A 24,028-nucleotide genomic window follows, 5' to 3' on the forward strand; every position below is an offset into this window, starting at 1 on the left:
AGCCCTGCCCCGCGCCTTCCCTCCCTGCGCCCGGCGGGCAGAGGCACCGCACCGGGGGAGCGGGAGGGGGAGGGTCCGGGCGGGCGGGCGGGGCGGGGGGAGGCGCAGCAGCAGCGCCCCCCGTCCCCTTTCCCACATCTGGCTCGGCGCCGGCTTCCCCTCCCCGCCCCCTGGCGGCCCTGGGCCGCTTGCCCAGCCCAGAGCGCGGCGAGCGGAGACACGGCTGCAGGCCGGGCGCCCGTCGGGGCTGAGCCCGCTAGGTAGGCTGCGGGCGGGGCGGGCGGCGTGGGGCCTCTCGGACACCTGCGGAGACCGGGGGCTGCTGCAGGCGAGGGAGCGGGGGTGGCCTGACCCGCCTCTTCCTCTCTTCTGCGCCCCTGTCGCAGCACCACTTGGAATCGGCCCAGCCGGCCCCCGAGCTGCACAGCCTGCGATCAAGCGGGCGCACGATGCTTCCAGCTCAGTTTTAGGGCAAGGGGAAGGGAGGGATCAGGACCCTGCGGCCTGGCCACGCACCCAGCCAGAGGTGGTCCCTGACCCGGCTGAGTTCAGGGAGGGCCCCATTGTGCCAAGAGCTGACCAGATCCAGGGTAAGAGAGAGTCCCTGCCCCCAAGAGCACCCTGTCCCTGCTGCAAACTCTTCTGCTCCAAGCCTTCTCTTTCTTCCATGCATCTACTCTGGACTTTTACCTGCCCTCTTTCTTTTCCTGCCTCTACTCTATCTCCATTTCTTACCTCCTTTAGTGGCCTTCCTTCCCCTCCCCACTGTTCCCAGGATGGCATGAACCTCACTTGATTCGTATTATGGTAGCAAAGTTCGCAGCAGTGATATGGCCCTGCGGTGCGGGGCACTGTACAGACACAGGGAAAGACAGTCCGACCCGAAGAGCTCATTGCCGAAACAGGTCAGATGACCAGTGAGAAGAGAAACAGGCGGAGAGAAGAAAAGTGACCGGGGAAAAGGGATGCAGAGGTTTCAGTGCCAGAGCTGGGATTAGAACCCAGCGTCCCTCTCCTCTGTCTCTTATTGAGTGGGGGATACTATTTACTAGCATCTCCTTGTTTCCATAACTAATCCCTGCCTGAGAACTCCCAGTTCTTGGGCAAGGTTTGGAAGAACATAGAGACCTCCTGCAAGGGGCTACATTGAAACCAGAGCCCTGCTAGCATTCCGCAGTGGGATGAAGGATTCTGCAACATTTGAGTTTGCATGGCTGCACAGCTGCCTGCGAGACCCCCGAGCTGGCCCTCTCTCCTCTGCAGGTCAGCCTCAGTGAGCTATAAATAGCAGCTGACTTGGTGTATTGGGCTGCTCTGCTAGAGATCACACAACTATATAGGGGAAACCACGGCACCCACCTCTGAAATGAAGCCACCTCTGGAGCGGAACAGGGCAGCTGTTTTAACAACACTGCGCAACAGGTTGGGTCAGGAAGCAAAGGATCTTAGAGCCTGTCGGCACAGCAGAGGACATGTAGGGAACAGCCACTTGAATTAACACACAACAGGGCTGTCAGCAAAAGCACAAGCCGCCAGAGGCCAACCTGAGATTCGGACCACATCCTATTAGATACTACGAGTCATACAGGAGGGGGCCTGTCTGGCAGCCCTTGGAGCCTCAACTGACAAGACAAAGCGTAAGAGGAGAGGAAGGGTTGTACAGGTGGGGAACTGAGGCACAAGGACACTAAGGGTATGTCTACACTACGGGATAAGGTTGAATTAAGATCTACAACTTCAGCTACATTAATTACATAGCTGAAGTTGAAGTACATTAATTCAGCTTTTGGCTCCTGTCCATGCTGCAGGAACTCGAAAGGAGAACACTCTCCCTTTGACTTTTCTGACTCCCCATGGAAGCAGGTTTAGCATGTTTGCTAATTCGAACCCTGGAAGATCGACAGTGACAGCATCATGCTGGGGAATTGCTCCCGTACTCCGTGCTAACATGCTTTGGATCAGTGTCTGGATTTTGCTAGACTGTTTCCCCTCCATGTGTTGATCCTACTTAGCGTGTACAAGTCAATAGAACACACAAGAGCCTTCGAGTTCAGTCCAATACAAGCCTTGCACAGCATGTCAGAAGGATGCAGCACCCACAGGAGAACCTGTTCTTGTTATGAACAGTTTCCTCCAGAGTTAGATCTTGCTCAGATGCACAGAATCTCTATAAAAGCTGTGCCCAGCACTATAGCGCCTGGTCGCTAGATGCCACAGCAAAACATGTATTACAGGATAAGCACCTCTTAGCAAACAAGCTGCCATGACAGGCAGTGGCTGGCTCCTTCCAGCGTGTACAAGTGACCTGCAGAGAAAACTCTTCATGGGGTTTTTGCCCTATTCTAGCTTGTTTCTGATGGGAAAGGCCTGACATTCTCCGTCATTGCTATAGGCTTCTGCAATAGAAATTCACATCAGGTCTCCCTTGGATCACTGCGGAGCAGGGTGGTTAGACATCCACAGGCACAAAGGAGGCAACACCAGAATAATTATGAAAGTAAGTTCATTTTGGCCTTGGAAAGGGTTCAGAAAAGTGCAACTAAAATGATTAGGGGTTTGGAACGGGTCCCATATGAGGAGAGATTAAAGCGACTGGGACTTTTCAGTTTAGAAAAGAGGAGACAGAGGGGGGATAGGATAGAGGTCTATAAAATCATGAGTGGTGTGGAGAGGGCGGATAAAGAAAAGTTATTTATTAGTTCCCATAACAGAAGAACTAGAGGACACCAAATGAAATTAATGGGTAGCAGGTTTAAAACTAATAAAAGAAAGTTCTTCACACAGCTTGTAGTCAACCTGTGGAACTCCTTGCCAGAGGAGGCTGTGAAGGCTAGGACTATAAGGCTGTGTCTAGACTACATGCCTCTGTCGTCAGAGGCATGTAGATTAGACACATAGGCAAAGGCAAATGAAGCCGCGATTTAAATGATCGCGGCTTCATTTAAATTTACATGGCTGCCGCGCTGAGCCGACAAACAGCTGATCAGCTGTTTGTTCGCTCAGCGCGCAAGTCTGGACGCTCCCCTGCCGACATCAAAGCCCTTTGTCGGCAGCCCCGTTATTCCTCGTGGGATGAGGTTTACCAGGGCTGCCGACAAAGGGCTTTGATGTCGGCAGGGGAGCGTCCAGACTAGCGTGCTGAGCGGACAAACAGCTGATCAGCTGTTTGTCAGCTCAGCGCGGCAGCCATGTAAATGTAAATGAAGCCGTGATCATTTAAATCGCGGCTTCATTTGCCTTTGCCAAAACAACAAATCTACATGCCTTTGACGACAGAGGCATGTAGTTTAGACGTACCCTAACAGAGTTTAAAGAGAAGCTAGATAATTTCATGGAGGTTAGGTCCATAAAAGGCTATTAGCCAGGGGATAGAATTGGTGCCCCTGGCCTTTGTTTGTCAGAGGCTGGAGAAGGATGGCAGGAGACAAATCGCTTGATCATTGTCTTCGGTCTACCCTCTCTGGGGCACCTGGTGCTGGCCACTGTCGGCAGACAGGATACTGGGCTAGATGGACCTTTGGTCTGACCCAGTACAGCCATTCTTATAAGTTTATTTATTCAAAAGGAGAGCTGACGGCCTGAGCAAGGTGGGGAGGCCAGCTCCGCCCTCTAGGGCAGAGTGAGACAGGAGGCCTGTTAGTCAGACTTTTTAACACTCCATTTAATTCAATTACCTTACATTTGTTTGGGAGAAAAGAGCATTTCAATAAGGATTCAAAACAAACAGCCTTTAGTTGAAAGTTGACAAGGAAGACCTACAGCAAAATCAAGGGGTCAGAGCCCTAATATTTATCAAGGCAACATCAAAGTCCTGCCAGATCCTCTTCTTGCCAGCAAGGAAGCATAAAGAGCAAACACCCAATCTTCATTCCCGCCCTTTTAAAGAACAGTTCATGGAGGATTTGAGGCCAGATGCAAAGGCCACTGGACAACTTCTGTGAAGCATAATGGCTCATAGAGAGCATTGAACAGAAGGGCATTTTCCCAGCAGCATTTTGCAAAATGTTAGGCACATCCCCTCATTTATGTGCAGACTAGAAGATATACCCGGTGTCGCTCAGGTCCTTAGCTCAATACCCTTTTTTTCTTCATTTAAAGCATTGCTGTGGCGTGGGACTGGGGATGTGGGGTTCAGTGGGCAGGGTGCCCCATGGAGAGAGGACAATCCCAGCCTTCTCTCACCACAGCAGCATGGGGACAGGTGAGAGACGCCTGTCCATGGCCACTGCAGCTGTAGCAGGCACAGTTGGGGGAGAGGTACATGTCCCCCAGCTGGGGGACAGACAAACAGACATAATCTCTGAAATATATGGTAGATAGCTGTTCTCTTCTCCACCTGCCCATAGTTGGCCCAATGGGGGTATAGATGTCCCAGTCCCTATCTCTGGCCCTTTGCTGCCCCCCTGTGGTCATACTACTATATAACTCCCTCCTACCACACCCTTCCCTTTCCTTTTTATGAGAAACAATCACATTCCAGGCACATCCCATTATCTTTGCACAACCCAACCCTGACCATCCTTTAGGTTATAAGAGGAAGCGCCATACCAAATGTGGCAGCCCTAGCTCTTCAGAGGAGTTCTTGAGCAAACAGACTGACAGGCAGACAGACAGACACACATTTCTAAAAATATATAGTAAGATCAAGCTGTCAGTCGGTCTCCAGCGACTCAGCTTTTGTTTAAAATTAAAGGGAAGTGACCAGCTCTCCTTGCAAAGAAAATGTCTGAAATCTGACCTGTGCGTAACAGATGCTGCAATAAATGCCGGTGTTTGCAGAGAGCCTGAAATAAGTACTCTGAGATGTGACTCCCCTCATTATTTCAAAAGGCACTCTGAGACTATTCATGATGCTTTAAATGTCAGTATCACTACTTCAGTGCTCGAAGTGCCTAAGGAAGGAGAGGCAACGACACCATTTATGGAGGGCCAGAGGAGGCCATAGCCCCCCCCCACACACACACACACAAAGTTTGAACGCCTGGATTTCATACTTGAGATCTTCTTAAAGTACATGCCACGGCCCCAGAGGCAGTTCTTGACTGCAACAGAGTTTAAGCTGCTCCAAGCTTTGCCTTTGGAGCAGGGAGTTTGTTATAAACAGAGGGGGAGGCAGGGGGATTAAGAATAACAAAAGACTGGGCAGTCAAGAAATTGAAGGATGGTTAAATCATCATGAAAACATTGCCAGGTACTCCCCTTAGAAGGGGGTGGGGGAGAGTAGCAATGAGCGTTGTGCTGCTGGGATTTGCATTTGGACCACTGCTGTTAAACTTATACTAGGGGGTGGTACGCCCTGCTTGCTACGCTCGCCAACCTCCGCTCCCCTGTCTGAGGGGGTAGGCAGGCCCAGCTCTCCCCCCTCCCCCAGTCCACCGGGGAGGACTGGCAGGCACGCCAGCCCCTGCTTCTCTCCCCCACTGCCCTCAGCCGACCCCGGCTTCTCCCCCCCGCCCACCGGCTGCTGTGGCCACGCCACCCGGACTTTCTCCCGCTGGCCGGGGGGGGGGGGGGACAGAAAAGGGGCCGCTCCCCAGGAAGGGCCCCTTCTCCCCCTCCTCCTGCTGTGCCAACCCAGGACCTTTCTCCCTCCCACAGCTGTGTCAGCTCAGGCCCTTTCTCTCCACCCCCCCCCCCCCCCCACACACCACACTCCACCACGACCTAACCTGAACTTCTCCTAACCGAGACCACATCAAGCAGCCCCACCCTGCCCCTGGCTGCCGGGGGAGGGGGGGTAACTGCTCTGAGGCCTCTCACACCCCACACTCTCCTTCCAGCTGCCCGGTGGGGTGGGGGGGGGGGGTCTGCAAGGCTTTGCATGCCCTGTGCTCTCCGCCTAGCCACTAAGGGGGAGCTGCTCCAAGGCCTTGTGCACCCCACGCTCTCATGGCTGCTGGAGGGCGGGGGGCATTCCGAGGCCTCGTGAGCCCCGTGAGGCCTCGCACACCCTGCACTCTCCTCCCAGCTGCCAAGCACAGGGAAGGACGGCGTGGCATGGCTGCCAGCACTGGGGAAAAGGGAGGGAGGGGCTGCAGGACTCCAGAGTGATGTGATGATGTCACTCTGGCGTCCTGCAGGAAAAACTTTTTTATACGTACAGTAAGAAATGTTCTTGAAAAAGGGGTGGCAAAATGTGCAGATACTACAACATTACTCAGAATAGTTCAGTCCAAAGCTGACTGCAAAGAGTTACAAGGGGATCTCACAAAACTGGGTGATTGGGCAACACAAGAGCAGATGGGATTCAGTGTTGATAAATACAAAGTAATGCACAGGGCAAAATATAACCCCAACTCTACGTACAAAAATGGTGGGGTCTAAATTAGCTGTTACCACTCAAGAAAGAGGTCTTGGAATCCTTGTAGATAGTTGCCTGAAAATACCTGTTCAATGTGCAATGGCAGTGTAAAAACTAAAAAGGTAACACTATTGGGAATCATTAGGAAAGCAATAGATATAAGACAGAAAATATCAGATTGCCTCTATATACAGGAGTGGCCCGAGGCCGGCTGCGGCAGCTGGCGCTCCAGGTGAAATGCGCAATCAGCGCCCCCGCCTGCACGGCTGTCAATGGTGTGACATCATCATCAGGCGCCCCGCGTGACATCATCATTGGGCACCCCGCTGAAGGCGGCACCCTAGGCAACCGTCGAGTCGGCCTATACGCATGGGCCACCCCTGTCTATATAAAGTCATGGTACCCCCACATCTTGAATACTGTATGCAGGACAGAGGGCTTTTGCCAGTAGAGTTATTCCTCTTCCCACGGGGAATAACTCCTTTTTGCACTATAGCTCTTGCGCAAAAAGGTGTGTGTAGATGCTCTGCAGGGGGTTCTTGTGCAAAAAGAGCCTATCAGAAAAAGCACAGGTGTTCTGATGGCCATTCTGCGAATGGCCATCAGAGCTTTCTTGCACACGAGTTCCATGCAGTGTGGATGCTTTCTTGCGCAAAAGAACATCGCTTGTGTGATGTGCTTTTGACATGTGGACACAATTTTGCGCAAGAAGTTTTTGCAGAAGATCTCCTTTGTGAAAAGCTTGACTTTTAACCACACGGCTCTGTGGGCATAGCCATGTCGCTAAAAGCGGTGTATTCTAAGCACATCCAGAGGCTTTGTCTACACTGGCAAGTTTTGCCGAGGAAAAGTGCCTTTTGGCGATGAAACTGCGTGAGCGTCTACACAGCAACACAACCTTTGGCACTGAAAATGGCCATTTTCATTGACAAAAAAAATTCCAACTCAGTGAGGAACTTTTGTCTTTTCCCCTCCCGGTGTTGTCGACAAACATGCAGTGTAGATACCTCAGGGCATTTTGTCGTTGATTCTGGCCTGCAGGAAGTGGTCCACAATCCCCCATCAGACGCTCTGGTCAGCAGTTTGAACTCCACTGACCTGCAGCCAGGTGACCAGCTATCTGCCTCGGCGCCCCCTCGCAACACCTTGCAAAATTCAAATCCTATTTCCTATCACCTAAGTACCTGGAACCCTTCCTCTCCACCTCCACCCATGGGTGGGCTCATTGTGCAGTGGTCTCATGTCATCTTCCCAGGTGCCCCCCACCTGGCCATCGCACCAAACACTCCCCCAGCTTGGATCACCACAGAACTGCTGGGTCTGATCAGTGTACGGGGAGAGGAGACTGTGCAGCCCCAGCTGTGAGCGATCCATAGAAACTGGGACATGTACAGGCACATGTCTCGCTCCTTGTGTGAAAAGGGGCATGAGCAGGACACGCTGCAGTGCAGAGGGAAGATGAAAGAACTCAGACGAGGCCATCATAAGGCCCGTGAAGCGAACTGACGCTCCAGTACTCCTGACACCATCATGTCCCTGTGCCAGACGTGACTAGCTTTTTGCACACCAGGCGTGCTTAGCATAAGATCCTTGAACACTACAAATTGCAGCTGAGGTGTGTTTAAAGAAGGTATCTTACACACAGCACCATCTAGTGGCTGAGCAGTATCATCGTGTAGCGTGCCATTACATGCATGGCTGAGAATTCAGAAATACGTTATTTTGGAAATGCTGAAACATTCCTCTTGCCTGGGCCGAGCAGGGACCCAGCCGGATGTAAGGCAGGGTAGCCCAGCAATTGCAGCTCTCCAGGCAGCTTGGGGAGCCAGTTGACTCCTTGTTCAGGAAGCCAGACTGCCCAATAAGCTGGGGAGCCAGACATCCATCTACCCTAGTACAGGCAGTCCCCGGGTTACATAGATCCGACTTACATCGGATCCCTATTTACAAACAGGGTGAGGCAACCCCGCAGTAGCTGCGCCCCCCTCCCCCCCCCCCAGCAGACCGCCGAGACGCGCCACGGTCCCACTGCCCGCATCCTCCGCAGCGAGAAAAGCCGCTCCACATCTCCCTGGTCTGCTGGCCTCCCCCCCCAGCAGACCAGGGAGACGCGGAGCGGCTTTTCTCAGCAGACACCTCAGCTTGAGAATAAAGGACTGAGGGAAGTGAGGTGTGGGAGAATAAAACTGAGCTCTGGAGAAATGTTTGGCTAGAGTTTCCCCTACAATATGTACCGGTTCCGACTTACATACAAATTCAACTTAAGAACAAACCTACAGTCCCTATCTTGTACATAACCCGGGGACTGCCTGTACTGGGGATTCAGAAGCCCAGGAAGCTAGTCAGCCCACCAGCTGAAGAGTTGCAGCCAACCAGAAACACTGCATGGGAACTCTGCAAGCCAGGGGAATGCAGTAGCCCAGATTCAGGGAGAAGGGCAGCCCTGTGATTCTGGGCATTCCAAGGGCAATAGGTCAAGAGGCAGGAAGCCAACTGAGAAGATGGACTGGCCAGCCCACCTGGTACCTGTCAGAGGCTTGGACAGAATCGACACCTTCCTGCTGAATGTTTCAATTCCATCCCATGAGAATTTTCCAACCCGCTTTGCCGCTGTCACTGTTTTCTTGCTGAAATGTATCTAGGAGTGTTTTGATCAAGCCCCGAGTGATAAGAGTGCATGTGTCATTTCAAGGCTAAAGTTGTCCTGACCTGGGCAATTCGACTTAGTTCCAGAATCCCTGGGGAGTAAGTTTTCAGATGCTCTTCTTCTCAGCATTGTGAACTCCGTTGCTGGTTTTATTAATCCCCCCTCTTCCTTTGATATTTAACAAAACCTCAGAAATAGAGAACAATGTCATTGCCACAGTTGTAAGTTACCATACTGCTCTTTCTAAGCAAGCACATTTATTCTTAAAGGGAAAGCATTATAGAGATAACACTAAAAACAATTTAAAAACCTACATGCATGCTAATAAGCTCACCAGATATAAACCCTACTCCAACAAGGACTCTGAATGCCTAGCAATCCTTCACACCTTGCCACCACGGGGTTTTTCTATGGTTACAAGCTCACAACACCTTTTGCTTGCACCAAACACCCAGTTGGGCCATGTCTTTCCAAACCTTCCCAGGAAGGACTAGGGCCACTTTTGGACAGAAGGCTCTGAATCAGTTTTAACTATGGCTAGTTAACCAAAAGTCTCTCCTTTGTCAGTTGGCCATTGAAGAATCCAGTTTGAACCAGTATGCATGAATCTAAATTCAATTAGTAAAGTTTCACATAATTCCACAGGGTTTGTGCAGGAAATAACCATCATAGAGTCCAGGGATGGACAAGATAGGTGACATAGTATCTTTTATTGGACCATCTTCGGTCAGTGAGATAAGCTTTCCAGCTCTACAGAGCCCTTCTTCAGTTCTGGAGAAGAGTCTATAGGGCAGAAAAGGAAGGTACTGGGAGCCAGGAATCTTGTGTTCTTGCATCCCAGGTCTGAGAGGGGTAGGTAGAGAAGACAGGTGTCATACACATTCTGCTCTTGAACCTCCGTGCTATGAGCAAAAATGTCCTCTCTTGAAGTTCTCTTCATAGGGGACAGGAGTGGGAGGGTTAAGGATTTAACAACTGGGGATAACGCACTGGGAACGGAACACAATTGATATGAAAGCTCAGCTTCTCTTTCCCTGAGTACATTATTAGCCTGTGGAACTTCTGGCTTCAGGATATAGACCCCAAGGGGACTGACAGACTTGCTGGGCCCCTGGAAAAGTGTGAGGGCTGGCTCTGTGCTCCCGGAAAGGGGGCCTAGAGCAGAGCTGGGGCAGCCAGTCCTCTTCCTCCCCCTTTCCCCATAGGCAGCCCTCAAAGTCTCCTGGAGCACATAGTACGGCACTCTGGAAGCAATTTAAAGGGCCGCCACCACCACCGCTGCCACAGTAGCAGCTGGAAGGGCCCTTGGGCAATTGCCTTGTTTGCTCCTCCTGAGAGGAGGCCTGATTGACCCTCACACACACAAGTTCATGTGCTTCACACATCTTGTTCTGTGTGGATTCAAGCTCACCAGCTGATTTCTCTCAGTCTCCATGCGTCTTCTCAACACTGGAGCCAAAATTCAATTCCTGTGCTGCCCCCAACCAGTCCCGTCCCCCTCCATTCCCCCCCGGCCATGTTTCCCTTGGCTAGCCTGTCTCCTGGCCTGCCACTCTCTCCTGCTTTTGATGGGCCTATCAAGAGCTGGCAGGAGGGAGGCAGGTGTGTTGCCAACAGTGTATTTCAAACATAAGGGACTGTTTTCATAGCATCCCATCCCTCCTCACCCTATTACTATCAGTAGCAGTTTAATTATACTACCACTAATAAGCAGTACTCACCTACATTCACCAGGGCTATGTCTACACTCGTGGCTTCTTGTGTCAGAAGTATGCAAATGAGTCTAAGCATGGAATATCGCCGAGCCTCATTTGCATACGTAATGAACTGCCATTTTTGCAGAAGAGGCTCTTGCGCCAGAAGGAGCTGTCTGCACTGCCCCTTCTTGCGCAAGAAAAACCCTCTTGCGCAACGCCGTTACGCCAATTATTTTCAGGAATAACAGCATTGCGCAAGAGGGCTTTTCTTGCGCAAGAAGGGGTAGTGTAGACAGCTCCTTCTGGCGCAAGAGCCTCTTCTGCAAAAATGGCAGTTCATTAGGTAGGCAAATGAGGCTCAGCAATATTCCACGCTTAGCCTCATTTGCATACTTCTGACTCAAGAAGCCACGAGTGTAGACATAGCCCAGGGGTATTTCTACAGACAGCGAGTTACAGACATCTGGTGAGGGGATGTTGGGGATAGGGTCTGGGGAACTGTCCCCTTCCTGGGGATGCTGGCTCCAGTCTGGCCCCAGGTCAGGGGCTAGCTGTCTGGGGAGAAGGGGGTGGTCTAGGAATGGCATATAGGGTCTTTCTCCTCTAGGCTCTTAAACTCATTACATTGTATTTCGTGGGTTGGTGGGTTCTCAGACCAGTTTGTAGGGCAAATGTGTCCACCTCCCAAAATTCACCACCGCTGGCACCAACTGGCCACTTCAGAGAGGAGGCCGAGGGCTGAACAGGCCTCAGAGACTGAGTTCCTCTCTTCCCCAGCTCTGGAGGTTACACAGAGGCCTCCTTTTCCTGATCACTAGAATCAGCGGGGCTGTGTAAGAAAACCTGTGTGGCTTTAAGGGCCCGGCAGGCATCTGACAGTAGCAGGCTGTCAGAACAGCTGTGCTCATTTGGTGGTGTTAATAGCCTAGTGCTCAGCTGTGCTAGGCTTTTGAGGTGTGACAATCCCCTTGACCTGCTGAGCTAGGGCAGGTATTAGTGCTGTTGCTACAGCTCGTCAGATATTGTCTTGATGCAAATGTCTGGGGCCTGAGATTTGAAATCTCTGCTAGGACCTGTGGGGAGCTTGAGCTTCAGATAGGACTTGTGGGCTCAGGAAGGAGCCTGGGATCTTCTCAGTTAGAGCAGGGGTGGGCTGAGGTAGGACTTTGAGGGTCTATTCCTGGCTTTGGGAGGGGAGTGGGTTTTAATGTTTGGGGGGAGGAGCCAGGACTCCTGGTTTCTATCTGCAGCTTTGGAAGGGAAATGAGGTTGCTTGGGTTAAATCAGGAGGGTTGGGGGGGCTAAGACTCCTGTGTTCTACTCTTGGCTCTGGATGGGGAGTGGGGTCTAGTGGTTAGAGAAGGGGGGGGGGGTGTAACCTGGCTGTCAGAACTCCCGGGTTTCCTGCCTTGCTCTGGGAGGGGAGTCCAGAGGTGTTTGAGTCCAGTGAGCAGCTCTGTGTGGCAGGGTGAGTGGGAATAGGGTTCACTTCCCCCAGCCAGGCCAGGGCCTTCCACGCTGAGGGCCCTGAGCCATTTTGCCTTGTGCAGCATGGAGGTTTGCGGGGGGAGCTGGGTTTCCAGGGCAGGGTCCGAAGGGTTAAAATCACTCCCCCTCTCACACCCCATTTGGGAACAGGTCTAATCCCTTGGGGAGGAGAAGCTCTTGGGTTGTAAGGGGTTAAGCTATGATGCTGAAAGGTCAAGGGCCAGGCATGGGTCAGATTCTGGGCTGTAGAACCTCTCTCTGCTATGGGGCATGGCAGCCTCTGGGCAGGGGCACTGGCTGGCTGAGGGGGTGCAGAATGGGGCCAGAGCCTTTCCCCTTCCAAGGAGCCTTGGTGCTGGTCCAGCCTGGGGGCAAGGGCATTGCCTGGCTGGCTGAGAGGGAGAGAAGGGGCCTTTCCCTTCCCGGAGCTCTGGCTCAAGGAAAGGGTGGGGGTGGGTATGGAGCATGGGGTTGATCCCTGTCTGACCCCGAGGCCTGGCAAGCTCTCCCCCCCCCCCCCCCCCCCCGTGATTCAGGTGTGTCTTGGTTTTGTTTGTTTTCTGCCTGTCGTGGTGAACAAGCACCAGGACGTTACAGGTTTAAAAACAAACTTCTCTCCTCTGTGACTCCTCTAGACAGGTCAGCCCACCCAGAGACAGAACCCAGGAGTCCCCCCCCGCCTCAGTGCAGTCCTACATGGTGAATAATATCTTGCTTTTCCACCCAGCCTGCCTTTGGGTTGTGTCTGAGAGGCCCCCAAGCCTGCCCTAGAGTGATCCAAGCCATGGCCTCCCTCGATCCCTTGGAGACCCTGCGCATGGACATCTCCTGCTCCGTCTGCCTGGAGTACCTGATGGACCCAGTCACAATTGGCTGTGGCCATAGCTTCTGCCGGGCCTGCATCAGCCGCTGTTGGGCCCCTGGGACGCAGGATTTTCTCTGCCCCATGTGCCGGGAGCTGTGCGCCCAGGGCATCATGGTCCCCAGCCGGCAGTTGGCCAACGTGGTGGAGGTGGCCAAGCAGCTGCATTCGGCCAAGCGTGAGGCGCAAGACGAGCCGCTCTGCCCCTGGCACCACGAGGGGCTCCACTTCTTCTGCAAAGAGGACCAGGAGGCCGTGTGCCTGGTGTGCGCCGTCGCCCACGGCGAACACGCCCACAGCGTGGGGCCCCTGGAGGATGCCATTGAGGAGTACAAGGTACCGGACTGGAACGGTTAGACCCTGTCCCCTCTTAGAGCTTGGGGAGAATCCTGAATTCCTGGCCGACTCGTCCCTCCTGCTCTAACCTCCTAGACCCCGCTCCCCTCCCAGGGAGTCCAGGCCTCCCTACTCTGAACCCCACCTCTCCCAAAGCCAGGTGTGGGACCTAGGAATCTTGGCCTCTCCACCTTTCCTGCTCCAACCCACTCTCCTCCTAGGGCTAGGCTAGAACTGCGGGGTCCTGTCCTTCCAGCCCCCTGGTCTAACCATTAGCACCCTCTCCCAGCACTTACCTAGTCACCAGACCCCACTCGCCTCCCAGAGCTCGGTATTAGCCCCTCAGTCCGTCTCCCCCTTGAACAGGCCCCGGAATCTGCCTGTGCCTCCGCTCCCCAGCTGTCAAATGGGACCCATCTTCCTGTGCCTCGCGCTGCGCCCTCCTAAGCGCAGGGACTCCTGTGCAGCGTGTTTGTGCAGCTTTGCGTGCAATAGGGCCTTGATCTCCATGGAGGTTGTACCGTAACGCGGAGCATCTGGGTGAAGCACTGACTCATCATGGATTCATCTCCCCCCTTCTGGGGGGGGACAGTTGCTGCACCCTACCTCCTGCCCGGAGCCCACACTCTTACCCCCAGACTGCTCCCTGGTAGCCCCCTCCTCCACTCTGAACCCCTCTCTTTTGGCCCCACTCCAGAGCCTAGGAGAGCTGCACAAAATTTACTGGCTCCAGGCCCCCAGAAGAGTTAATCCAGCCGTGTATTCCCTGGACCACAGTGGCCTCCTCTCCCTGCCCCCACCCTGGGCTGGAGCATGAAGGGTGTGTCTCTTTCCTCCTGCATCTCAGCTGGGGGCTACATCCATGAACTGGTTTTTTTACTCAGTTAGGGGGCCAGCTCAGTGAGGATTGTGTGTGTGTGGGGGGCGGTTATTTGTTTGCTTGTCATTTGTGTGTGGCCCTTGGCTGACTTTTTTTTTTTTTTTTTTTTTTTTTGCGCCTGTGGGTCAGTGGTCCCTGACCCAAGAGACATTCCCTACCCCTGCTTTAGTCTAAGCTCCTGCAGCAGCCTGTCACAAGCCGGAGTACCACCCCTAGGGATTCCTGCAGCCGTTCCAGCGTTTTATCGTTCTCCCTTTCAAACATGGGCACCTTCCTTCTCACCTGACTGCATCTAGTGTCCGCTCCCAGCCCATGGCAGCCCTGTGCGTTCAGAGTGTAAATCCTGGCCGTGAGGCAGCTACTTGCAATTCTTTTGTCCTGTGGGAACAGGCATGGGTTCCCAAACTGGGGTGTGTGAAGAAATTCCAGGAGGGGAGGGAGTCTGGGTTGCCTCGCACCCCATCAAGTTTTGCTGCCCCTCTCAGTTCTTTTTTTTTTTTTTTTTTTTCCCTCTCTTAACAAGTTTTGCGGGGTTTTTTCAAAAATCAAGAAGGGGGGGCGTGATGCCAAAAAGTTTAGGAACCACTGAGCTAGAGCTTCCAGCCAAGATGGGGCCCCGTTGCGCTAGGCCCTGCATGCACCCAGGGAGAAAGGAAGCCTCTGCCCCAGAAAGCTCCCCGTCCAAAGAGGCACAGTGGGGGAGTGGGAACAGACGCACGCTCTGAGGAGGTGACTTGCCCACAAGCCACTGGGAAGAGAGACCCGGTGCCCTGCGCCTCATGCCAGAGTCGGCGCCACTGACTCTCCTGCCAACGTAGCAACTGCTTCTTGTCCCTGCACAGTCCAAGCTGCGGGGCTGGCAGTGGCGGCTGGACGTGAAGTTGAAGGAGGTGAAGAAGCGCTTCTCGGCCGAGGAGAACAGGCCCAAGGAACTGAGGGTACGTGGGGTCAGTCTCCAGGGGTGAGATGGGAGACCTTTCCCCTTGTGAGGGTGCTGGCTCTGCTCTGCCCTCAGGTGGGAAGGGGAGATGAGCTGGCGTAGGGGGTGGGTGGGAAATGGGACACATGGGACCTTTCCCCTCCCTGGGGCAGACCCAGCTCAAGGAGCGTGCTCACGGCTCTCCCCTGCCGGTAGGCACTGGTGATGAGCTGCCGCCAGCGCATCCTCGGCGACTTTGAGGAGCTGCGCGCCCTCCTGGAGGAGGAGAAGGAGGCGCAGCTGCGGCGGCTAAAAGCAGAGGAGGCCGAGATGCTGGTGAAGCTGAAGAACAGCATGGCCCAGCTCTCGGAGCAGCGCCTCGCCCTCAGCAAACTCCTCACCGACATGGGGGAGAAGTGCCTGGCATCAGGCCCACAGGCACTGCAGGTCAGTGGAGTCTGGTTGTCAGAGCGGGGGGCTGGGAGCCAGGACTCCTGGTTTCTGGCTCTAGGAGGGGAGCGGAGGCTAATGGGTAGAGCAGGAGGTGTGGGTAATCAGGGCTCCTGTGTGACCCTCGTGTTTCAGGCCAGGAGCCCCCCTTGAGCTGCGAGGGGTTGAGGGCTGCTCTGCACTTGGGTTGACACAACTGTGGTGCTCGGAGGCTATGGAAGATCTTCCTCCTGCAGCTCCACAGCTACGCTGGCCTAGACCCCCCTCTGCCCCTGCCTCCCCAGTGTAGACCCGGCTAGATCATTGTAAGCGTTATTCTGTTTGGCCCAGTCCCCTTCACTCGACGAGGGCGTTACACCCCGAAGGAAGAGCCTGTTCCATTGCTGTGTGTAGCAGCTGTCTGTGCTACAGCCCCATGGCCCTGGCACCCTAAGGGTGCTGCTGTGAGCCCTGTCGTGTAGCCAACCCCTGAGGACTCACTTCCCCCTGTGGTCAGTTATGGACTAACAAGACCATTACAGGGCATCTCGCCCCTTTCTCTGAAGCAACTGGGGCTGCCCAGCCCTGGGGGCCAGATCTACAGGACCGCTTGAGAGGTTCCTGAGTGGATGAGGACACTACTGGGTGACCTCAGTCAGAGGAAGCTTCCTTCCTGGACAGCTGGTCTAGTAGTTAACACCGGGAAATGGGACTGGAGGGAGCTGGGGGGCGAGTCTCGATTCTGTCACAGGCCCCATGTGTGATCTTGGCCTCTGTACCTCAGAGCTGCCTGTGTGCTAAATACAAGAATCCCTTAGGTACCTATTTAAACTGTGAGCTCTTCAAGGGGGGAGCTGCATCTCCCTGGGTGTAATTGCAGCACTTGCTTCACAACTCGATCTCAGTGGAGTTCTCTAGGCCCTGCTGTAATACACCTATGAAATAAGCCAGGGAGTGGGGAACTTTTTTGGGGTTGGGAGACCACTGACTCTCAGTGGGGCTGCACACAAGTGAGAAACAAACAATTATTAAAAGAAACCACCGATTTACTGTCTGACCTTGATCAACTCACCTGGCATCTCTGCCGCCACTGTTGAATGGAGTTAATAGCAGTTCCTTTAGTCATTGTGGTGTTGTGAGGATACATCTATTGAAGACTGAGAGGTACTCTTATTACCGGGGTGGGGGGGGATGAAAGTACCTAAGAGTCATTGGGAAGATATGCAGCACACTCTGGGGAATTAAGAAATCTGATGGTTGCAGTGGAAAATGCCCTAACCTCTGGATTATACTTCTCTTCCCCCTCCTTGTGCCTCTGTAAGTGTATTGATTCCATGTATGTCAGAAAAAAAATCCAGCACTATTTTTGGAGGGAAGGGGGATGCTGTATGATACTCATTTACAGAATATTGTTATTCAGCCACTAGCTGTTGCTGTCTACCTAGGAACCCGTGTGGGTTGTGATTCACGATAGAGAAAACAAAACAAGCTGTGTGGCCGAAGGGGGGATGTGCAACTAAACCGTAGAACTTGCTTTAAATGTACCCCACCACTCCTTCTTTTTAGGACATGCAGAGCATCCTGCAGCGGTGAGTTCTACCCTTACCTGGCTGTGAAGTGGGGGTTAAGGATGATGCAGTTCTAGAGAGATTCAACAGGGGGCGCTTTCCATTTGGAGTCGGTACTGACCCCAGTACCCAGCAGGGGGCCAGAGGACTGAAGTGTTCTCCTCCGGGAACTGTGGGACCAGCGAGTGCCCCATTGCTGGGAGCAGTATGGGAGAGGGGGTCTGTATGGATCCAGAGAGGAGAGCAGCCCAATGCCCAGCACAGCACTGGAGATGGAATCCTTCCATGATCTCTAAAATTGCAGGCTCTGACTCCTCATGGTTGCTAAAACCCCTGACTCTTCTCCTCCATCTCCCAGATTCAGGTCACTGACTTAGGGTGTCCTGGTCAAATCCCCACTCTGGCAAGTCTATGCTTCCTCCCCACAAATGCCCACTTGTGGGTTGAGTTATGAATGGGAGTCCCTTGTGCTGTGGATCTAAATCAGCTGCCAGGCTCCACCCCAGAAGCAGCTGCACAAATAGTTTTCTGCATTCACTATTCTCTGGGTGAACAGGCTGTGACTAGACATAGGCTGTAAGGGTCACTGCTGTAATAATAAGCCATTCATCTTCCTCAGGTACGAACAATCTAAGGCCATAGAGCTGCCTTCGGTTTCTCTTGAGCTGAAGAAGAACGTAGAGTATTTCCCCCGGCAGTTCTTCACCCTGACTAAGCTGCTGAGGAAATACAGCGGTAGATAAACTATATTCAGCCCCAGGCATTAGGGTTCGTGAGTTCTGCTCCCAACTCTAGGAGGGACAGGGGTCTTGTGGGTTAGAGCAGGGGGGCTGAAAGTCAGAACTCCTCCCACCCCACCCCCTTGCTGGTGCACCCTCTGCAGGGATGCAAGGGCTGGAAGGGCAATGGGGCCAGTCTCTGCATGTGGAGGGCTAACGCACATTGGTGGGGGTGCTGTGTGGGTGAGGGGGAGCCTCTGGAGACGAGAGAGCTATTCTTTCTCCCCTCCCCCCCCGCCACTGATTTCCCTTGTGTTGCTCCTGTGACTCTATTTTAAATGTTATCTATCCCTCTGTTAAGGTTGCCCCCCCTCCTTTTTTGAGGCTAATATGGGGGCAGGGTGGTTGCGAGGCACCTCTTGCCCCCACCCTTTTGCATGGAGATAAATGAGCAGTGGGGGAACCCCAGGTACTTCCTCTTGTGAATGTGTAAGTCTCTTTTGTGATCAGCCCTCTCTTTCCCTTCCTCCTATTCTCTCCTCTCCCCTTCTCTCTCTGTTTAGGGGAGGTGACCCTGGATCCCGAGACAGCTCACCCCAACCTGGTGCTTTCAGAGAACCTCAAGACGGTGCATTTCGTCAGTGTCTGCCAGCCGGTTCCCCACAGCCCCCGGCGCTTTACCGTCTACCCCTGCGTCCTCGGATCAGCCGCCTACCTCTCAGGCCGGCACTACTGGGAGGTCGAGGTGGGCAACAAGACCCAGTGGGCCCTGGGTGTCTGCTACGAGTCAGTCAGCCGCAAGGCCGAGGTCGACACCAAGCCGGAGTGCGGCTACTGGCGGGTGCGGCTGTGGAATGGGAAGTACGCGGCCACCACTACCCCCTTCACGCTGCTGCACCCGCATGTCAAGCCCAAGCGGGTTGGGGTGTTCCTGGACTATGAAGCTGGGAAAGTCTCCTTCTATAACGTGACGGACCACTCCCACATGTACACCTTCAGCGTGGAGTTTGCTGAGCCCGTCCGTCCCCTCTTCTACCCGGGGATCTGCTTCGGGTACGTTAACGCTGCCCCCCTTGTCCTCTGCCAGCCCTTGGACTGGGAGTGACAGGCCCCAGCACCAGCATCCAGACCCCAGTTTAACAGAGGAGCCTGTTCATATCTCACTCCAACTTCTAGGTGATACCCATGTGCCCTAAAACCTTCTGGTTTCTGGCAGCCGGCGGTGATACTGGCCTTGCTTTGGAGTCCTCTCCTAGTGAGCAAATCAGAGCTGACCTCGCTACCCAAAGTTACACCCCTTTCCGATACTAAGCACCAAGAGTGTCTCATTTATACTTTAGCACATACCTTGATACATGGGCCATTCTCCTCTTCTCTCCCCCTTCGCCCCCAAGGTACGTCATTTCCTCCAGGCCTGTGCTTGAGCTCTGTGCAAGTTAACCAGCCATTGGGAAGGATCCATAAGTGTGTGTCTGTTTTTTTTTTTTGTTGTTTTTTTTGTTTTGTTTAGGGGGGGAGGTCTTAGTTGATGGAGTTTGAGATGGGTTCTGAGCTCTTACCGCCTGTGTTTTGTCTGTTTGTCCTGTTAGCACGCATTGTCTGTCAAATTGAGATGGCTGTTGCTTGTGATGTCTAATGGTTTTTTTGCAATAAATTATTTTGGGTTTTTGGAAGGGAACATCTTTGTTTCTGTTCTTAGTTCCTTGCCACCTCTGTGCTGGGGATCAATAATTCTCGACCTCTTCCGTACTTGGAAACCACCAGCACACTGCCGTTTAGGGGGTTGTGGCTGTTTTTGGCCTGACACCTGTTCTTGGGTAAGACCCCTAGATTAGAAATCCTTGTTGTATGATGGTCCTGGAATGTTTATTTCATTGCTTCACTTGCCTTCTGTTGGATAGGATCAGTTGCTCAACTGTGTCATGGGCACTATACTGCTAAGCACAAAAGTGATTTCCCTTTTACTGAAGCAAGTGAGGGCCTTTCTTCTCTGATGCAGGAGGAGCTGACAGGGTTGCCTATTCTCTACCTCTTTCCAGATGCAGATCTCAGCACACTGTACAGAGGGAGGAAATGGAGAAATGAGGGCAGAGTGAGTAAGGGCAGAACACAGGATCGAGGTACCAGATATCCTGACTCCTAATTCTGGGCTCTGATGGGCCACCACCTCTGAGCTGAAAATAGATTTGGGATTCCATCTCCCAGGCCCTTCCCTTCTAATCTAATCACTTCCAATAATGAACAAATCATGCCAGGACACTCTGATCGCTTTCTTTGCTAGGATATCCAGCCTTGTGGATAGGGGAGAAGCGATGGATGTGGTATTCCTAGAGTTTAGTAAAGCAATTAATACAGTCTCACATGACCATCTTAGCAATACACTAGGGAAATGCAGCCTAGATGGGGCTACTATAAGGTGGGTGCATAAGTGGCTGGATAACCGTTCTCAGAGAATAGCTATTAATGGCTCCCTTAGCTTCTGGAGAACAGGATCAAACAATCTGCATCCCGGCACCCCCCCAGCCCACGTACTCCCGAAGTTCCACCCTTGCCCCCTACCACGCCTGAAGTTCTGCCCTTAAGGAGCTAGCAGCTCCAGAGCTCCCTTTGGCCACGAGTGCTCCGTGGATGGGCAGGAGATGGAGGGACAGGAGCTGAGGAAGCAGCTTGGGTAAACAGCAGCCTTTGGGAGCGGAGAAGCTCCTGCAGTCTGCACATCCCTCAGCCCATGCTGAAGCGGACAAGCTGCGACTGTTCTCTGGAGTCGGATTATCAACAGGTCAGTCACTTTTTGCATGTGGCCTCACTCTAACCATTCCAAAGCTAGTAAGAGTGGTGGGAAGGATTTAGTTGGGCTAGCAAAAATGGATCGTTTGGGGGTATCTATGAAATTTTAATAAATTGAAAAGGGATCAGTGTGCTCAAAGGTTGAGAACCATTAGGGGCTAGTGCAGGGGCCTGGGCACACAACTCCTGGCTCCATCCCTGTCTCAGTCACTGACTCCCAGGCCCCCCCCGCCCCCCCGAGGCTTTGACTGCTCCTGTCCAGCCACTGTTTCCATCAGTGGGGTCAGGGTCCCTCCCCTACAGCCCTTGTGCTGCCAGATTGCAGGAAAGTGTAAGGGGTACTAGGAGACAGGAGGTATCCTGTTGGCAGCAGGTCTGTGTTCTGGGCCCCAGCTGTTTGCCTGAGTTCAGCCAGCCCTAGGCAATAGAACAGTCTTGTTTTCCCAACTTCTGCACCTGGCCCTGCTGGCAGGGCATTGGGCAGCATCTTTCCAGCCTACTGTGGTGCAGAAGACCAAGGGACAGACTGGCACTGAGCATCTACCATCCAGCTATAGCCACCTAGAGCCAGTGAGTGGCATGTGAGCATTGCCTCCGAGGTCTCCCTGCTTTGTTTGAAGAGGGGCAGAATTAGAGGGGGAAATCTCCTCCCAATAAGACTAGATTTCCTAACGCAGCCCTTCACTCAGCCTGGGCAGCTCCTTTCTTGCAGGCAATTCTCCAGAGCCATCTCCAGTGCAGTGGGAATGTCCTAGCACCAAGGCTGAAGGTAAAGGTGACAGGCTTTTGGATGAAAGCAGGAATAGAAACTAGAGAATGAGGAATTGAAATAAAAATCTAACATTCTGAAGAATTTTTGTGGATTTGTGCAAAAAGTCATACTACAGATACCAAATTCTGCATAATCCAGCCACTTAAATTAGTTGAATGCACTTTTGATACCACAATATACTGGATAAATGGTTTAAATTCTTTTTCATCAGAAAAAGATCCTATTATGATTGGAGTTCATAAAAATTTGTTAAAATGGAGTCACCTTTTCAACTCTTAGTGCAAAGAATTTTTACTGTTACAAATCACAATTATTCAAATAAGTTTCAGAAAGTAATGGAAGCTTTGAGTTTGATTCATATGGTAATTATCCAATAAAATGAAAAAAGTGTAGTTGAAATCCTTCAAACTGTTCTTTTACTTCCCTTTTGCAAGCACATACATTCTATTACATATATTTAATCTATGCAAAATGACTTTGCCCAGTCAATGACAGGCCTCTCTAGCTAGTTCAGAAGTAAGTGGAAACAAGCAGAACTGTCCTTCAGTAGTTTACAGAAACATGAAATGGATTGAGATGGAGCTCCAAGTGAGAGAGGCCCTGGAGAACAAGGGCATGTGTCAAGCAAAAGCTAGTGTTCTAGAACTGATGTTTTTCATTCTGAAAAATGAGGCGTTAGATTCAGCATGGATCAGAATTATGAAACAACTGTTCATAGGGAGGTTTCACGCAGAGAGCTTGCTAAATCCTGAATCAATGAGTAGAAGATACCGTGAAGAAAAGGTAAAGTCCAAAGTGCACAAAAATGGAATCTGTTGCAGAGATTTGCTGAGCAGCTTCAACAACAGGCTCCACCACCAGGATGTTAATAAATTAGACATTCTTGTTTGCTTTGAAGTTGACCTGAAAATTCACATTGTGGGGGAGGCATCTTGGAGATTTTAATCAAACAGAATGATCCTCGGTATCTTTTAGAGAAGCTGAAACCTCAGAGATAGATGACACTCTCAGCAGGGCTGAGTCCACTGAATATTGCCACCAGATCATTTTCCAATTCACTGTTCAGCAGAAGGTGCTGGAGGAAATCACCTGGGAGAGGTTTCTGACTTTTCATGTCACAGACAGGTGCCAATACAATTACGATGACTGCTAGGAACATAAGAATTGCCACATTTGAGCAGAGAGGACAATTTAATCTATTCTCCTCTGAGCACAGCCATGACCAGATACGCCATACGAAAATGCAAGGAGCCCTAATGGACAATTTTGGAGTAACAAGTTATTTCAAACATGATTTCAGAGCCAGCAGTATCTAGTAGTCTGGCTTTCAGCACAACACCTGGCCAGAGAATTCCATCTGAGAATTCCTCCTTTGCAGGAAATTATTTATCCATATTTGGGAAGGAGCAGATTATTAAACCCTGTAACTTGTGGTTGAACTAGGATGACTGGATATTTTAGGACACCCAATTGTAAATTAAATCCTCCAAAAAATGATGAATTTACAAATTCACTGCAGAAGCTGTTCCAAAGGTCAGTTATCCTGACAGTAAAAGACTCTTACATTTATTTTTAATTGAAAATGAAACTTCAATTTCCAGACATTAAATCTTGTTCTACATTTGTTCACTAGACTCAATGTTATTTTCTTTCTTAGCAGTTACAAAGAAAAGGCTGATCATGGTCTGTAAGTAAATGCACTGAGCTCCTTACATCTTGCAATGCAATGCAGGTTTTTCAAACTTTGACACCTCTCATTTTCCAAACCACTTTTTAAAAAAAAAACTATGGATGCCAGAATTGGACGCAGTATCCCTGTAATGCCCTGATCACTAACATATACAGAATAGCACCCTAATCCTTCTTGATGCTTTTATTTATGAATTGCTGGATCATGTTCAACTTTTCCCAGACCACAACTTCAGCCAAAAATGGGGGTTAATGGGTTACAGAGTGCTGTAATGAACCATTAATGCAGTGTCTTTATTAATGGAGTCCATAATTTTCAATGTCTAGGACAGTTCTTTGAGTTCCCAGGCTTATCTTTTGAAGAGGTCATGCTGGTTTTGTTTGGGAATGAGGACGGGAAAGGTCAAATATGGACCAATCATTTTCCAAAAAGCATTTAGGGACAGGAGTGATTTTGTGTTCACTTTTTTAAAATTGTATCCTTTGGTATATATGGTTGTGACAATTTTCTTCCACTATTTGATCTGAGGAAGTGGGTCTGGCCCACGGAAGCTCATCTAATAAACCATCTTGTTAGTCTTAAGTGTTACATAGTCCTGTTTTTTGTCTTTTGAGAGTGCGCTGTATGAGAGACCATCTCTATCCTGAAAAGCTTAAACTCTAAGGCTGTGTCTAGACTGGCAAGTTTTTCCGCAAAAGCAGCTGCTTTTGCGGAAAAACTTGCCAGCTGTCTACACTAGCTTCTTGAATTTTCGCAAGAACATTGATGATCTCATGTAAGAAATCAGTGCTTCTTGCGGAAATACTATGCTGCTCCCAATTGGGCAAAAGTCCTTTTTTTGCGCAAAAGGGCCAGTGTAGACAGCTCAGATTTGTTTTGCGCAAAAGCACGTCTATATTTGCACAGACGCTTTTCTGCAAAAAGAGCTTTTGC

The 24,028-nt window shown here is 51.6% G+C and overlaps 1 protein-coding gene across 5 annotated transcripts; it reads left to right on the plus strand.

The window, feature by feature from the left end:
* The first annotated feature begins 157 nt into the window (after positions 1-157).
* On the plus strand, positions 158-19,524 carry LOC102457985 (E3 ubiquitin-protein ligase TRIM39-like). 5 transcript variants are annotated; one of them, XM_075928417.1, is made up of 7 exons: positions 158-260; positions 12,861-13,331; positions 15,054-15,149; positions 15,347-15,577; positions 17,126-17,148; positions 17,747-17,862; positions 18,410-19,524. In XM_075928417.1, the coding sequence occupies exons 2-7, from the start codon at positions 12,918-12,920 to the stop codon at positions 18,949-18,951; spliced, it is 1,422 nt and encodes a 473-aa protein (XP_075784532.1). In that variant the 5' UTR covers positions 158-260; positions 12,861-12,917; the 3' UTR covers positions 18,952-19,524. The 5 variants fall into 5 exon arrangements, with proteins under 5 accessions (XP_075784532.1, XP_075784536.1, XP_075784535.1 ...); XM_075928420.1 differs by lacking the exon at positions 158-260 and adding an exon at positions 11,577-11,635; XM_075928418.1 differs by lacking the exon at positions 158-260 and adding an exon at positions 11,760-11,803.
* The last annotated feature ends 4,504 nt before the right edge of the window (positions 19,525-24,028 follow it).

Source organism: Pelodiscus sinensis, chromosome 4 (genome assembly GCF_049634645.1).
Source record: "Pelodiscus sinensis isolate JC-2024 chromosome 4, ASM4963464v1, whole genome shotgun sequence".
In the NCBI taxonomy this organism is placed as follows: domain Eukaryota; kingdom Metazoa; phylum Chordata; order Testudines; family Trionychidae; genus Pelodiscus; species Pelodiscus sinensis.